Source organism: Corvus hawaiiensis, chromosome 23 (genome assembly GCF_020740725.1).
Source record: "Corvus hawaiiensis isolate bCorHaw1 chromosome 23, bCorHaw1.pri.cur, whole genome shotgun sequence".
Classification (NCBI taxonomy): domain Eukaryota; kingdom Metazoa; phylum Chordata; class Aves; order Passeriformes; family Corvidae; genus Corvus; species Corvus hawaiiensis.
Genome location: NC_063235.1, coordinates 2452053 through 2469412, shown reverse-complemented (window position 1 = coordinate 2469412; position 17360 = coordinate 2452053). Strand labels below are relative to the sequence as shown.

The following is a 17360-nucleotide window of genomic DNA, read 5'->3' as shown; positions in this document are numbered from 1 at the left end:
CCAGAAACTGCATGCAGTGTTATTGTGGAATTTTTTGCTTTTTTACACCATTGCCTAATTCTTCATATGCACTTTTATAAACAGGAATTCTAGAAATATAATTACTACATAATTATTCAGATGAATATTGACATTTTTTAAAAAAACCCTACAAATCCTAAACATTTTTGCAGGAGGGATGTGGGAACTGACAAGTGTTAAAGGAAAGCCTTTAGTTCCAAAAGTTCCCTGTGTTTCTGTGTTGTATCCTTGTGCTGCATGGGCTTCACACTATGAGTAAGGGCAAACACTGAGGAGCAGAGGAAGGTGATTCATGGTTCATTTGGGAGGTTCAGCACGTGTGGTTTGATGGTTTGTACCGCTCAGCTGCTTGTGTTCAGATTACACAAAGAGAAGGTTATTGAGGTGGCAGAATGCACATTAGGGTTAGGGTTGCCTGTAGCGACTGTCTTGCTTTCCTCAGTGTAACTCAGGAGAGTTAACTATGTGGCCATACAAGAATGATAATGTAAGTCTGATACGGAAAGCCCAACTTTTCTGAGCACATTATTGGCATCTGGATCAAATCCCAGAGTAGAGTATGCTGTTATCCATGACCCTGTGCTGTTTTGAAGGCTGTTAATTGAGTCACTCCAGAGGGAGAGGGAAGTGTGGCCTCTTGCAATGGTAGGGGTAGAGGAGTGGGGCCCCTGGGCCCACACAAGGAGATACAGTTATCCTGGCTTACCTCTTGGGCAAGCCCTGGGTGCTTTGTCTGCTTTCAAAGGGGAATCAGCTGGATCCACAGCAGTGCAGCCGTGCTTGCTAAGGGTTTGGCTATGGTGCTTCTAGATCTGAACTGATAAATCCATGTACCATGCAGATACACAGTCACAGAAGTTGTAGCTCCCAGCAGCATACTGCACTGTGGTGGTGGTGTGTGCCAGACAGGCTGCACGGGGCCAAATTCAGTGCTGGGGTCCTGCCCATCGTTGCTTTCCTAGTTTGATGGACAGCAGAGTATTTAATCAGGTCAGTTCATGTGAATCTAGGGGGTGTTTAATGGCTCTTGGATTAAGCCATAGGAGCCCAAGCCCCCTTCTCTACCCCAACCTGGAATGCTGTAACAGAGCTGTCTCACACAAGGTGTACTAGAGCCACAGGCTGTGCTGAGTGAGAACGTTTGAAACATTTCCTCTGTGAGTTGCCAGCTGAGCCGCTCTGTCTTACCAGTTTCAGAGTACAATTGTTGTGGATTTATTCAAGCAGAAAAATAGAAACATCTGGTTGAATGTAACTACCAGATTACTTTAGAGGAATCTCTGGGCCTTGTGCACTGCAGCTGTGCTTCACTGGTTGTGTGTGATTAAGTTCATTGAGCTGGAGCTGTTCCTTTTTACAGGAAAGACAGTTTGCTGGAGCCGTGCATGGGTAGAGTACGTAGAGGAAGAGGAAAGCTTGGCAAAACAGGCATTTGCTCTCTGCTCCAGGACGCAGAAATGTTATGCTTGGTGTGGATGAAGCCCCTTTGGCAAATATGCAGGGTTTTGGGATGGACTGAAATCAAATTTTTTTTACGACGGTTGCAAAAAAATTATAGTACCAGCTGATAAAGAGCACTGTTACACAGGGAGGAATAGTGTGATTGACTGATCTACCTGCTGTGAGCTGGCAGAACATTTTTGTGCCAGTTTAACTGTGTTTTTGAGAATTTGCTTTGAAACAAATATTCAGGGCACTAAAACTCTTTGTAAATCCTGTGTGTTGACTAAAATGTACCATAAGTATTGATATTTGTATTTATTTGTTGGGTTTTGAAAGCACCTCTGTAATTACACAAACTATTTTTTTTTCAGTTATGACATGCACTGATTATATCCCAAGGTCATCAAATGATTATACCTCACAAATGTATTCTGCAAAGTAAGTCAAGAAATTGTTACTCAGTTCTGTAACTCTTACTTCTTTCTGAAGTAATCTTTTTGTATCTTCATGCATTTCTCTAATGCTGTAAATCCCACTACTGGCAACAGATACTCATTGCTGAGGACACTGAATTTACAGAATTCACCCTTTGACTTTAGTTACTGTTGTTTTATGTTCACAAAGATAAATGAGCCCCTTCAAGTAATTAACATGATAATGAATAGTGCACATAATATTTGCCAAATAAACAAACATAGATAAGTACAAGGGGAATATAAGATTTTCTCATCATTCACTGTGTTTATGGATCTTTGTAATTCTGCCCGTTGGAGCAGGATAGGTTTTAGCCCCCGCTGCTTGGTTTTTGTGTAGTCTCTGTGTGTGTCCCATTGGTTCTTACAGATACGGCTTTATTACAGTAGCTTTAGGGTCTGGTGTAGTAAGGCATGATAAATGGGACTAACTACTTGTGCCTGTTGGAATGGGGAGTTTGTCCTTCCCAACTCACCCTGCCGTTGCAGTCCTGGATGAGCACTGGTACTGTGGCATCATGGAGGAGGGAGTTTCCCTGGTGTCACTGCAGGAAGCTGGCAGCATCTATTAACTCAAGAGCTTGCCTTGGGAAGCACAAGGAGCTTATTGCACTAAGAGGATGTGTCAGTCTGAGAAGTTTCTCCTTTCTGGAGCAATTTTTTGATGTGTCTTCTGGTTTGAAGGCTGAAAGATGCATAATGTAAATAGTTCTTTCTGACTTTTGTTCTCTCTTTTCACTAAGGCCATATGCACATATCCTTTCTGTACCAGTATCGGAAACAATGAGCCCTTACCCTGGTCAGCCTCAGTACCAAGCACTACAGCAGTCCCAGCCCTACACCATCTACCCCCAGACCACTCAGACCTACGGACTACCTCCTTTCGGTAAAAAGTGACTTTTCAAAGACTTCTTGGTGCCTGCAATTACTGTTTTATGTCTCATTAAAAAGCCAATGTTAAGCTTAACCAGGTGTGTTGGAGAGAAGAGTTTGTAGGAGACCACGTGCCTAGCTTAAATTGTAGATGGGCACTGATCTCATGATGGGACTTCAACTTACAAGATTTCTTACAAAGCTGTTACTTTGGTTCTCCCCATGAAGTTTGTTATATGGTTCTTGGCTTGGGTTCATAATTGTCTTCAGTTGTGATATGGCTGTGTTTGTGGAGTTTCTTTGTTAGTGAAATGACACAACACCCCATACTACAACTTCTCTGCTTTTTCCTTTCCTTTTTGTTGTCCAAGATTAAGACTTTTTATTTCATCTTTCACCAAATGAGAGCTCATGCTAAAATGTCTCCAAGTTTACTAGGCAAATAATTTGCTTAATTTGCTCTAAAAACTGAGACCTCTTGATAGCTATTGCAGTCTTTGCAAATGCTTGAAGGGTCAGACTTGTGTTGTCACTAAAGCTCCGTTACAGGGTTTGAGCTATCCACCCTGTGCATGGGTGGGGAAACACCTCTGGGTTTTCTCCATGGTGTATAAAGGGAACTGAAGATGAGTAGTGCAGATAGAAAAATATGTAACTTCTGGGTGGGTTAGCTAGTGAAAGACTGCCTGGTCTTTCCTTGTATTCTGTATATTAGAATCATAGAGTGTACTGAGCTGGAAGGGACCCTCAAGGATCACTGAGTTCAACTCCTGGCCATGCCCAGACACCTTAACAACCCCACCCTGGGCATCCCCGGCAGTGCTGCCCAAACGCTCCTGGAGCTCTGGCAGCCTCGGGGCCGTGCCCATTCCCTGGGGAGCCTGGGCAGTGCCCAGCAGCCTCTGGGGGAAGAACCTTTCCCTGCTCTCCAGCCTGAGCCTGCCCTGGCCCAGCTCCAGCCGCTCCCTGGGTGCTGTCCCTGTCCCAGGAGCAGAGATCGGAGCTGCCCCTCGGGAGGAGCTGCAGCCCCGCTGAGCTCTGCCCTCAGTGTCCTCTGCTCCAGCTGGACACACCAAGGGCCTTCAGCTGCTCCTCCTGTGGTGCCTCCAGACCATTCACCATCCTCATGGCCCTCCTTTGGATACTCTAATAGCTTTACATCCGTTATGTATTGAGGCACCCAAAACTGCCCAAGCACTCAAGGTGAGGCCACCCCAGCACAGAGCAGAGCAGGACAATCCCTCCCTGTTCCTGATGCCCCCAGGACATGAATGTCCCTCCTGGCTTCCAGGGCACAGATGACTCATGTTCAACTGGCCATTGACCAGGACCCCCAGGTCCCTTTCCTCAGGCTGCTCTCCAGCCCCTTGTTCCCCACTGTGTCTAAGCAGCCAGGACATTAAAGTGTCAGGCACTGGGGAAAAAAAAAACCAAACCCGTGACTGACCAGCCCCACACACATGCCAAATTTTATAACTGATTGTTAAAAATGAACACTTTAACTTCTCTTTCCATTTTCAATGTTGCCTAACTTGGTTTCATATGTAAATATTGTACAATGTTGCCAGATCTCAGAAAATGGAAGATAGCCGAGGCTGTTTTATCCCTTAGCATGCAACACTGATGAAAGGGGAGAGCATCACCCCACTGTGCAGGGAACCTGGGGGAGCACCCCGCCTGCCTATGGAAGTGGTGGAGTCACCTCCCTTAGAGTGTTCAAAAAACATGGATATGGCACTTGAGGACATGGTTTAGTGGTGGACATGGTGGTGCTGCTGGGTTAATGGTTGGACTTGATCTTAAAGGTCTTTTCCAGCTTTTACAGTTCTGTGATATGTCTCAGGGGCTTGTGGTTGTACTGCACAACCATATGCACTGAGCCTCTTGCAGATTTATCTGTAGTGCTAAAATCTTAGTACTTTGGTGTGTGTAAGGATGAATTTTTCTATAGTTAAAAAATTAGATGTCTTTGAATAAAAGCAGCTATATTTCTGGCTTTTGTTAGCTGCTGACAGAGCATGGGCTTTTATAAAGATTACAGAACAATTGATTTGTCATGATATATTTGAAAGATGGTGTAGGAAAGATAATAAATCCAGACTTGGCTTTGTTAAACATAAGTTAAATTACTAATACTGTACTTACTAATGGTTATTGGAACATACTCTTCCTCACTGGGTGCCTGCACTTCAGTTTCAGGGTCTTGTTGCACTGTTTTTTGCTGTATCTGAACAGTGGCTGATGGTTTCCTTTGCTTCATTTATTTGGTGTTTCTCGACAGTTTGTTGTGCATGGTGCACTGAGGCTGCTTGGTGTGCTGTTGCATGTTTTAATGTGTCACATGTTGGTTTTTTTAAAGGCAAATATTTGTAAATATGTGGAGTGCTCCAGTGAAGTTGTTTAAAAAGGTGGCTTAGATTTAATTCTACAATTTGGGAGGGCGGGAGGGTGTAGGTGTTTTGTTAGTGTGTTGTGTGAGGGATGTTTTGTTGGTGGCAGCAGTGATGACTGTGTTTGGGGGGAGTGTTCCTTTTTTTAAATCCAAAGGTTCTGGAATGCAGGGGTACCTCAGCTGCTTCAGTATTATACTCTAAATGTAACACTAGTAATTCTTCTGAAGACCTGGAAGGAGATCTGCATTTTCTATTGATTTCAAAGGAGCTTTTGTCTGTAAAACATCCAAAATGTTTTGGATGCTGTGGATTTTGAGGTCTGTTGTTTAACACCTGAATTTTTAGTGTGAAATCAAGTGTTAGGAAGATGTTAAAAGTCATTATTTCCAGTAATGGAAATCATACTGGAGTGGTACCTGCTGAGTCATACTGAGAAGATGGACCTTGCATGGTGTGACGGAGAGATAGAGGGTAGAGGATGGAACGTGCACATTGCAGAGAGAATTCTGGAAATTGTTTCTGCTCACAAAATCTCCAGTGAGCAGGTGAGGGCCAACAACTTGGTCAGATGTTTTACCAGCACCAGAGGGCTTGTTACAGGGGTTGGTGTGTCTTTCTACTGTGTATTTGTTTCTATGCCAGAAAGAAGGCACCATGGATGATCTAATTGGAACAAACCAGCATGAAATTCAAGCAAGCTGACAAACACAAGCATAGTCTTGAGGTGGCTGACGTCAGGATGCTGCTTTTAGAGAAGGGATGACCTATGCTCTTGCTGATTTGTCATCTCTCTTAGTGTTCAGTGCATTGTTCTGCATGAGATGCCCTTGTGGTCTGGAGAGATTTTTTTTTTTTTTAAAGAAGCATTAAAATAAGAGTAGTGACATCCAGGCTGCATATGTGTAGCTGTAAGTTGGTATTAGAAACACCATGGATGTGATGGCTTACATTAACTCAAGAAAAACCTACAAGTGATGGGATGTCCTGTGTGGGGCCTTTCCACGTATGTTAGATGTATGCTGTGACATTCTGTGACATACAGTGCTGCCACTGGACATGGAAGAGTCATTCCCCCTCTTACAGCTTCTTCTCTATCATCCTTGAGACTGTGCTAGCTCATAATGCTGTCCTGCAGAATGAGAGGGGAAGGACAAATACCACCAGTCCAGGAGTGTGCCTTGCTGTATAGAAAGTAGGACACATCTGTAGCAACAGAGTCATGGAAGGGAGGGGCTGAAAGATGCCTTAGCACATGACCTGAATCAGCTCCTGTGCTGGCACCCAGCCAGTGCTGCCAGCGCCTCTGCATGTGTCTGACCTGGTGCCACACTCCCGGTGTGGGCATTATCCTGTAGCATTCAGGGTGGGTTTGTGTTTCACTGTCAGGTTGATTGGCACTTCTGCATGTCACGAGACCATCACATTGTGGTGCTGTCTGCTCCTTGTCCCTCTGTCTTGTGCCCTAAGGAGCTTCTGGTTACTGTCCCCTATAGAAACTGCTCACCCATTTGGAGATGGTGGCACTCCCTTTCCAGACTAAAACACAGCTGCTCCCACTCTACTTAGAGGATCTGTTTCCCATATATTTTGTTCTGGAGTTTCTGCAGTGTATCTACAGTCTTTCTTAAATCAGCCTTTCCTTTTTGTTTGCTAATTATTGAGGTTCTGGAGGTTTGAAACCTTAACAAAGATGCAATTTGAGAGTTGAAGAGTCAAACCCTGGGGTGGCTGTATAGAGGGGGGTGATTTATTATTATTGACTCATAGGTGTCAGTTTGAGATCAGGTATGTAAATAAATCAAAAGGGCCGTTGCAGAATTTAATTCTGACAAAGCTCCAGCATGGAGCAACCTCTTGGAGCTGCTGCTCATGTCTAGCTTGATGGAGTCTTCTAGGTAAGAAACCTAGAGCTCATAGCCCATGGCTCAATCCTGCTAGAGTGGATGAAGGGCTGCAGGTGGCTTCTGCAGCCTTGGTACTGTTTTTGGGATGTTTAAAAAGGAGGGTGGTCTTTCTGATGGCCCTGAACTCTGTCTAGCTCTGAACGTTCTTTGTCCCTCTGCTTTGCACACTCCTGCTTGTTTTTAAGTAGATCCTCTCAAAATATTTCTGCTTTCTAACCAGGGCCAGGGAGAACTGTCTTTGACTTTGGCTGTAGATTTGGAGACACTCAAATGAAAGCCTGAAGAGCCCTGAAGAGTGAGGCCTGAGCTGAACTGCCTTAGTTGGACACTGTTGGCACCCAACAGTGCAGAGACCTCGATCTTAACATGGCACCTGAGCTGAACCACATGCTAAGTGTGCCCTGTACACATAATTACAGTCACTCTGCTCTCTCTGCTGTGCCCAGGATTGTTACAAAAGCATTCCAAAACAACAGTAAATCTGGAAGAAACGTTCGGATTTTTAATTTCTTTTTTAGCTCTATATTTGTTGTTGTCAGTATAGGAAAATTACTGACTTTTGGCTTGTTTTAAAATACTCATCCCAAAGCCCAGTGAAGTAGTGGAAGTGTTAAGCTTGGCCTTCATAGATCTTGGCTTCGGCCTCACTGTGTAACAGCTGATGTCACTTGCAGTGCTGTGCATCTCAGCCCAAAATCACAGCAATTGGCAGGTCCTTTATCTGCATGGGCAGTGAAACTTAGTGACACAAGCAGATTTTTAGTTAAAAGCTTTGCAAATTAGCCTTCTTGGTGCTTTTAATTTTCTCTTTTTCAGCCTTTTTGTCACCAGCTCTAAACCCTGCACAGCCTGACAGTCAGCACTTGCTATTGCCGAAATGAAACATTTTCCATGTGTCATTTGTTACTTGGCTTTTGTGAAGAGCAAAATCTTAATCTGAGGTAGGAGCATGCTGTTTGGTCCCAGCATATTTGTTTGTAACTGGTCCAATTTATCTGATTCAGGTGCACTGTGGCCAGGTATGAAACCTGAAAGTGGTTTAATTCAGACTCCATCTACAAGTCAGCACAGTGTTCTTACCTGCACTACAGGGTTAACCACAAGCCAGCCCAGCCCAGCACATTATTCTTATTCCATTGAAGGTAACTTGGCATGGTTTTTATCTGCATCTCTCTCCACCTAACCGAGTCCAGATACCAGAGAGGCTTGCACGCTTGTCCTTGGTTTGTGCATGCTTCTTCATGCTTTGCCTCTTTTTTCTTTGTGCCTGTGTCTGTCTGGGTTTGTATTTGCCTCATACCTGTGTGTGCACCAGGCTGGCTCGTTGGTGCCATGCTGCTGGGCTGAACAGGGTGAGGAGCAAATGGGAAGGGGAAAGGAGACTAAATGCTGTGTTCTTGCATGCTTTACTGGGAATGCTCTTGCATTTCTCTTTGTTTGTGGTCTTTAGCTTGATGTCAGGAAATACACTGACCGAAGTGAGATTTTTAAACATTTGTTTTTAATTCCTTCTGGAGGTAGATGGCTCTTGCATATTACACCCACTGGGTTGGTAGATCTGCTAGGAAGTGAATTTCTCAGTATAGAACTACCATACAAATATTATAGTTGCTGGAAGTGCCACATCTAAGAAGGCAGGTGCTAAATTTCGCCAGTTTCCACAGCAGTTTTTAGGAGTGAATGTGCCAGATAGCTGAATAATGGAATATTGTTGCTTATGGCACCTATGTGTGAATTGATAGCTTTCTTGAGGCTGGATTTTGCCACTTACGTTTTGATGACGAATTGTGAAAATTTGTCTCTTTCTCTGAGGATTTTATAAAGCATTTCAGGAATTCGTAATATATTTCTTGTGGAATAATTTTACAGAATTATTCAGGGACTTAAGGAGATTTTTAGTTCCGCTTCCTGCTCAAAGAGTAGTTGATACAGAATTCAGAACCAGGTTGCAGAGCTTTATCTACTTGTGTGTCCAAAACCTCCAACGGTGGAAATTTTGCCAGTTCCAGAACCTGACTGTCACTATGATGAAATTTTTTTTCCTTTTGTCAACTCAGAGCTTTCCCTCTTTCATGTTCTGACCATTTCTCTCCTCCTGCTGCTGCATACCTGCAAAAAGAGCCTGTGTCTGTCCTCTCACTAATGTCCATGCAGGTACCAGCAGGCTGCATCAGGTCCCCAAAGCCACCTCCTCTCCTGGCTGGACAGTCCCTCTCCCCTGAAACGCCCCTTGCAGGGCATTTTCTCCAGATCCCTGACTGGCTTGGTGTCTCTTTACCAGACCCACTGAATTTTATCAACATATTTCTTGTGCTTGAGGCTCCAAACTGAATGCCAATAACCAGATGTGGTCTCATGAGAGCCAAGAAAAGGAGGATAGTTCTTAAAATTAGCAGCGAGTGGGGTTTTAGCATGTCTCTCACCAAGGAAAGTCACATGGTATGTCATGATACTTCCTCAGCTTGCATTATTGTGACAGTCAATGGCCTAGTGTAATATTTATCCTTAATTCACTTTCCACATTCATAACACAAGGAAAGCAATACTGGAAATACTCCCTTCCTTCCAGCATGACTGTTCTTCCCATACTCCCACCAGCAGAATGACTTAATGGGTCTTACAGCACCGGCTTTAACTGCCAAGGGTCAGGAATGGTTCTACACAACATGACCCCTGCCAGATTTCCCAGTGATATCCCATGGGGAGCAGGTGGATCCCTGGGGATTGGTGAGGTGACAGACCCATGTCAGGCCTCGCTTTGTAGAAGAGCTATAAAATCACAGACTGGTTTGGGCTGGAAGGGACCTTGAAGATCATCCACTTCCAACCCCTCTGCCATGGTCAGGGACACCTTCCACTAGACCAGCTTGCTGCAAGCCCTGTCCAACCTGGCCTTGGACACTTCCAGGGAGGGGGCAGCCACAGCTTCTCTGGGCACCCTCACAACCAAGAATTCCTTTGCAGTATTCTGTCTAACCTTGCCCTCTGGCAGTGGGAAGCCATCCCCCTTATCCTGTCACTTCATCCCTTGTCCAAAGTCCTTCTCCAACTCTCTCTGAGCCCCTCTGATTGCTGGAAGGGGCTCTAAAGTCTCCCTGAAGCCTTCTCCTTTGCAAACTGCACAACCCCATCTTTGTCAGGTTTTCACACAGGAGAAGAATTTTAATCTGTGCTGCTGGGAGAATGTGTGATATGAGAAGTTTTCTTGCAGGCTGCTCTCTGAAAGTGTGCACAAGTCACCCCCAAGTGTGCAAAAGTCACCCCAATTGTACAAATGCTGTTGCTTTTTGGAAAAACCTTTTGCAGACTGGCAGGAAACTTTTCCTTTTTCACATTTGCTGTGTTTCCTTCTCAAGCAGCCCACCAAGGGGTCAGGTCAGTACAGGGGCTGGTGCCAGGGAGGTGGTAGAGAGCAGAAGCTGGAAGGATGGGCAGAGTTTTTTTAATAGTAATCCCTGGAATATCTGTCTTTTCTCTCCACTCAGAGTAGCAGGGTGAGACAAAGTTGTACAATGATGCTGACCCACTGGAGGGGAATTTCAGTGCATGGTTCTGGTTTTGGCTCTTTGAAAATGATTGAAGCAAAGCAGATTGGGATTAAGAAGGTAGGGGAGGCAGGGATGTAATCTCTGAGGATGAGGTGTGAAGTGGGGGATAAAGAAAAGAGGAAAAGAGTCAGAGCACCTTTAATGCAGTACTTGTGGTTGCTGGTCATTTTACACCTCAGACCTTGAAGTCATGTTTGGCAAATCCGTGCCAAATATTTTTGCATGGTTCTGGCCCATTGACAGGTAAAAGGAAGTGTCCCACAGTGCAGAAAGAATTGGTTCATCCATGTGGTGGGAACTGTTTGAAAAAATCTGGTATGTAGCACTGTTTAGATACAGGATTATTAAAAAGGCATGTTGGAGGGAGACCAGAGTTAAGGTAAACAATGAAGTTCATATGAGGGAATGCCAAACCTTGAAATCTTTTTTCTCATTTCTTAACTTCTGTAATCAATCTCAGTGGAGAAGCAGCCTCTGCAGAGCACTACAGATAAGAATTACTTTCTGTTTCCTCTCCATAATAATCCTGAGAGCAGTGGTGTAACAATCTGTCTTCCAGGGAGTTGCTGTTCCCCAGCTGCATGGCAGGTTTGTTGGGTTAGCAAGGGTCTTTTCTGGAGAGATGGGTTTCATAGGGACCTAGGAAGGGATCTTCTCTTACAGTCATAATAGCCTTGATAGGTTCCATAATGTGTAGTTGGAAGGAGTTTTATTTGGAAACTGCCCCCTGTTTTCAAGCAGTTGCTTATGAGAAGTGTCTGTGACAGGTTCCTTGGCTCTCACAGCTAGGCTTCAAGTAGCTGTGGAGCTACTGTAGGTCCTTGTGTGTCTTCATTGCCATTATTGCTATTCAGTGCAGCCCTTTTGTCTCTCTTAATGTTTCTGGGGCTAATTACTTCCCTTTGTTTCTGCTTCCACAGAGATGATACCCTTCATATTTCTCACCTCCTGTAAATACTGTGTATTTCTACATGTCCTTTAAGATCTGCTTCTTTTGTTTGCTTACCTTTCTTGAGGCCTATTTTGGATCTATTCCTCTTTCCAGGAGGCACCAGGCAGTATCGGTGCTTGCCATAGCACAACATACACTGGTTAAAAGTTCATGGTGGGTCTGTTTCCCTGGAGCAGCAGGACTGAAGCCTTCAGAAGCATGAGTTCTTGGGGCGAATTCTTCATGGTGGCATTTGCAGAAAATGAGGGTTTTTCTCAGAGTGATGGTAAAATAGGGATACTGTGGATTTCTTCAAGTCTTTACATAAGCATCTAAAAGTGATTTTTTTTAGTTTTATTTGTGTGCAGAGAAAGGTGGTTTAGAAAAGAATAGTTCTTGGTGGCCTCTGGATTTGTACATTCTGGTTTTGTTCATGCTGATTTAATTATTTGTTGTTATCCTTTTGAGTCCCAAAACCCCGTGTTGAGGAGTGTTTAATGGAGTGGCCCTGTGTCTGCAACCCCCCAAAAACTGCTAAATGACTGGTGTTCCCAAGTGCTGCTCTAGCATCCTTTTCTGTGTTTTGGGAGAACTGAATGCAGTGACATGAAGGCTGTGAAACATCTTCAAGTTGATACTAACAGCTACACATCTCTAAGAATTTGTCCTATGAGCTGTTGACAGATTGTTTCAGAAAGTCTCCAAAAAGCAGTTCTAGACACAGGGATGTTGGGAGAGATGTTCACTTTCTCCAGCAGGAAACACTCTTCTTCTACTATTTAAAACATTCTTAATGTTTCCTTAGATTTTAAATCTAATTAGACTAAAAATGCTAAGTTTGATGCAGAGATTTTTTTTAACAGAACTGAGTTAAACACATTCATGTCCTTTTTCTTGATTTATTCTGATTCATTTTCAACTGCTACTGATTGACCATCAGAATGGGATTGTTGTCTTATCAAAACATGTGGTAAAGATGTAAAACCTTTTTAATTCTACACTAATTGCTTAGCAGCCATGGAGGGAAAAGGTTTCTGAACCATTTGAAAGGACTGTTTTTAAAGAAGTACTAGCTCTCCTTCCCTGTAAGACCAATTGAAATGTGACTGGTGTCAAAATACAGCCCAGTCCTTTTTTGGCTCTTAGTAGCAGAGTGCTGCTGGAAGCACAAATGCTTGCACATTTGCCTAGTAAGTATTTATTTCACAACTTCTAATTTCTTATGCTTTTCTAGAATATTTAATGCAGTAATTCTGAATTTTACAGCATCAACTACCAATGCCAGTCCAGTCTCTACATCCTCAAGTGTTGTAAATATTTCCACTTCAGCAGTAGCCAGCATCTCACAGGTAAAACTTCCTTGGTAAATTTATGTGCACCATCTCCTTTACCTTTGTTTAACACATTGCTCAAAACTAACCTGGGAATGTCACTTCAAATGGAGCACAGTGGTACTGGAGCTGTGGGGCTCAGTGTGTAACTCAAAGTCACCAAATCACTCCTTCTATCTCTTTGACCATGATGCTTCTCCCTTTGGTCTTTGCAACAAACTCACTTCATCTGTTCAAAGCAGTTGCCTCATCTGCAAATTGTGAGGCGAGTCTTAAACTGAGATCTCTGCAAGAGAGAGGGAGGGGAAGAAACAATTCAGCTATTTTGAGGACTAAACCTACAGGGAGGATTAGACATGGATGTTTTTTGGACGCCTTTGTTCTCCCTCAGCAAGAATAGGAAATGAGGTTGTACACAAACAGAACACCAACCCAATAAAGTAGGGTGTGCATTCTGATGGTAGACTAGAACAAAGTGAAACAGCACTGCAAGCTAGCAAAGACCATTTCCCCCTGCCTTTTACCTCTGTGGGTGGTTAATTGCCATTCTGAGTACTTGGTTATACAAAGCAAGCCTTCAGCGTTCAGCTTTTCAGAAAGAGAATACAGGAAGTGTGGAAAATGCAATGGATGCACAAAAATCCTTTTGTGCTAATGCTGTTGCTTTTTAAGCATGAACTTGCTTGGAACCATAAAGGGAAAAAAAGATTTTCTTTTAGTATTTCAGACCAAGGTACCTGGTTTACAAACCCAGGCTGCTCTTCAAGGAAATCAGGAGAGCGCAGTGTACCAGAACAGTGTGATGTGACATTTGGGGTTGCTGCTTTTTTTACTGTCAGTAGCACAAGTTATAATCCTCAAGCACAGCTCCAGGTGCTCAGTGATCTCCTAAATGAATTAAGTAGTTTTCATAAATGAATACCTTCCAGCACAGCATGCAGAATTATTGCTTGATGAAGTCAGGACATGAGTAAGGGCCATTTATCCTGTAGTTGTGCCCTCAGCGAGGGCCAAGGTCACTTTCTGTCACTGTCAGTACATCTGATATCAGGAAGTCAAATGCAAGACAAAACCACACATTCCAGAGCACAGAGCGCACTGATGTCTTGGCATCTACTCAGCTCCCCCTGTTACTATCACATCATTCATTATTAATTAATTTTTGCAGACAGTGGAAGCAGAGGAATGGCCCTGTGATCGCTGGTCTCCTCTGCAAAACCTGCCTGTGCAGGGGCCATTGGGCAACTAGAGCTCTCAGCCCTTTTTGGGAATGTCTTACATGTGCAGAATGAAACAGCATAAAGTCAGACTGTGCTCTTGCTGGGATTTTTCTTGGACAGGATATTCTAATACAAAAGTCATCCTGATTCAGACTGTTTTCGGAATGCAGTGTCCTACCATCACTAACTCTTTCCTCCAACAGGAGTATCCTACGTACACGATCCTTGGCCAGAGTCAGTACCAGACCTGTTACCCAAGCTCAGGCTTCGGAGTGGTGCCACCAGCAGACAGCAACACAGAAAGCATGGCATTAGCCACGACCACGTACCCAGCTGAGAAACCAAATGCCCTGGTGCCGGCACGGGCGGTGCAGAGACCTTCCTCCGGTGAGGCGGGGTCTGTAAAGGATGGCTGCAAAATACCTCTGCTAAACAGTGCAGGGGGCAGGTGTGGGGAAACATCTGCAAAAGGTACCTGCAGCATCTTTTCATGCTGGGCCAGATGGGACGCTTGCCTTCCGTGTCAGACTGGTCTCACTGGTGTGCACAGTATTATGGTGGGCCAACCATACTTATGTATCAGAAGCCTTCTGCTGCTGCAATTCCAGGACACCTGCCATGTACTCTGTGTGCCCCAGGGAAAGGGAGTGTGAGGGGTCACTTGAGGAGTTGCCAGCAGCAGCTCCCTGGGGACTGGGTGTTCACTTGGGCTTACAGGGCAGTTGCTTGTATTCGGTCTCAGTAGCTCCTGCCGCATCTTTCTCTCCTGCAGCCAGGTGTTCAGAGTACCTGGCAGGTACCTGGCAGAGTACCTAGCTGCCAGTCCCAGTTACGGGAGTCCTCCGGGACTGCTCCTGCATTTTCAAGAGCTGTGGTTCAGCCATCCCCTCTCACTGAGCTGTCTCTGATGTGCCCAGCAGTACATGCTTTCCTTTCCTCTGCCTCATCATTGCAAACAGCTGCTCTGCTGTGCTTTGCTGTGGGCGCATCTGCAGAGCAGTCAGTCACTGGCACTTGTCTGGTAGAGAAGATTTGAGCTGGTAAGGGAAGTAGAAAGTGTATTGAAAAGGTGTAATTGCCTGTTCTAGAGAAGTCACACCTTAGGTCATTTCCACCAGTGCTGGGTTGTGTCCCACCCTCAGGAGTGTAGGCTAAAGTTTCTTGAAAAAGAGAGTTTCTTAAATGTATCAAGGACAAGCGCAAAAACTTAGTGTTTTCTTCCAGTGTCTTGCACAAGGAGTTAGGAGATTGTTCCTGTGTTGTTGAGCAGTTTTAAATTGAAATCTGCTGCCTGTTGCAGATTTGAAGGTTGAGGGGAAAAAAAATCCAGATTCCAGTCATTTTTGTTGGTGCCCTGCATCTGGCCAGGCTGGAGGAAACTTTCTTCCCAGCAGCTGTGCTGGTGCTGTGCTTTGGATTCCTAGCTAAAGCAATGCTGATAACGCAGAGTGTTTTTGCTCCTGCTGAACAATCCCTGTACAGGGTCAGGGCTTCCTCCCCTCCACACTCCCAGCAAGCAGACTTGAGATACACAAGACCCTTGAAGGGGATGCAGCTGGGACAGCTGACATGAGCTGACTAAAGGGATTTTCCATACTATATAATAGCATGTTCAGCAATAAAAACTGAAGTAGAGGAAGAGGTGGGTGTGTGGGGTTTGGCTTCTAGGGTGGATCTTGCTCGGAGAGGGGCTGGGTGTCAGCCTGCTGGGGGAGGTGCTGATTGATTGCCTTTGCAGCACTTTGCCTTGTGCATCTTCCCCAGGTCCATCAGGAGTACCTGAGCTCAGCCAAGTCCTCCAGCTCAGTCACACAACCTGCAAGCAGAGATGGGTGGCTGCCAGTGAGCCAAGCATACAAATCTGTAGTCTGGGGCTCAGTGACCCCTCTCCACTTTACCTGATGGGATGCTATTGATGTGGGTGATGTTGTCCATCAAGAAGTGTGGTATTCCAAGCACTTTTCCTCTTTCAGGAAACAGTTGCCCTCTAGTTGAGGTGAGCAACAGAAGATTTATTCATGAGAATTAGTTCTCATTTGCTGCTGAAAACCAAACCTGAGGAACTGACCTGTTATTTCAAGGTCATGGGAATGGCCCAGTTTTTGATGTTTTCAGTGCCATTTTCTTAGCTCAGGAATTCTCCAGGTTCGCCATTTTGCACTGATTTTCATAGGAATTGCAGTGTCTTATCTTCAGGCCCCAGACTGAATTAAAGCTCTTCCAAGCCCCCTGTACCCTCTGCCTTCCTGCTACAGGTCTGGTTCTATTTTGGAACTAGCTAGGCAGATGTCTGGGATGTTAATTCTTCTCCCTGAGCTGTAATAAAGGATTCATAGAGTATCTCCCATCATGGTCCTTATACTCTGCACATCAGAATTAGTGATTTTTATGGAGGTGGTGTACTGTTTCCCTGGGAAGGGCATTCTTACCAGTAGCAGAACAGGCTCCATCTTGTGTCCCCCTTAGTCGTGGCCGTGCTGCTTGACCAAGGCTGTGTCTCCAGAGCCAACATCATTGCTGTTATTCTTTTATATTCAACTGTCTAGTAAATAAAACAGTTGAGTAATAAAGTAGCTCCAGGGTAGTGAAATGACTGAGGGGTTCCAGGCTTTAGGATGGAGGGTGCTCTGCTCTGGCTTTGCTCTGTAGGCAATAGCTCTTGCAATAGCTCAGTCCTGGGGGACTGAATTGAGGAGACAGCTGTTATGAAATGATGGGATAAAGAAATCATGGTTTATGTTCTAATCAGCGTTCAACTACTACTGCATCCACATAGTAAAGTAACGTTTTACCTTTTGCTAAGGTGGTTTGTGGCCATTGCTGTATTGGTGTTTATTTTGAGACATGGGGGGATGAGAGCTGTGTGATTTCTTTCTTCTAGGAGATGCATCCACAAGTCCTTTGCTACCAAGAGCAACAGCAAGTAAAGAGTTAGATGAGCAAGCAAGAAAAAACATCCCTGGAAAGAACAGAGGGAAGAGGAAAGCAGATACCTCCTCCTCACAGGACAGTGAACTGGAGGTAAATAGAGATCTTCTTTTCTAGAGGTAGCATTGCAGAATAGTGTGATGGTGAACATTTTCCTCCCTTTTTTTCATTCTGTCTCCATGGAAATGGAAGGGGATTATAGAATGGTTTGGGTTTGAAGAGACCTTTCAGGGTCATCTAGTCCAACCACCATGCAATGAACAGGGACATGTTCAAGTAGGTCATGTTGCTCAGA

The 17360-nt window shown here is 44.6% G+C and overlaps 1 protein-coding gene across 6 annotated transcripts in view; it reads left to right on the top strand.

Moving 5' to 3' along the window:
• EYA3 (EYA transcriptional coactivator and phosphatase 3) overlaps nt 1-17360 on the top strand; it is a 58530-nt gene that overhangs the window by 29949 nt on the left and 11221 nt on the right. For 3 of the 6 annotated variants that reach the window (XM_048326853.1, XM_048326855.1, XM_048326854.1), the window contains 6 exons: nt 1836-1902; nt 2681-2823; nt 8112-8249; nt 12853-12935; nt 14341-14524; nt 17019-17158. In XM_048326853.1, the coding sequence (XP_048182810.1) occupies nt 1836-1902; nt 2681-2823; nt 8112-8249; nt 12853-12935; nt 14341-14524; nt 17019-17158 (755 nt within the window). The remainder of the gene's footprint in view (nt 1-1835; nt 1903-2680; nt 2824-8111; nt 8250-12852; nt 12936-14340; nt 14525-17018; nt 17159-17360) is intronic. The other 3 variants (XM_048326856.1, XM_048326857.1, XM_048326858.1) reach the window with 3 other exon arrangements.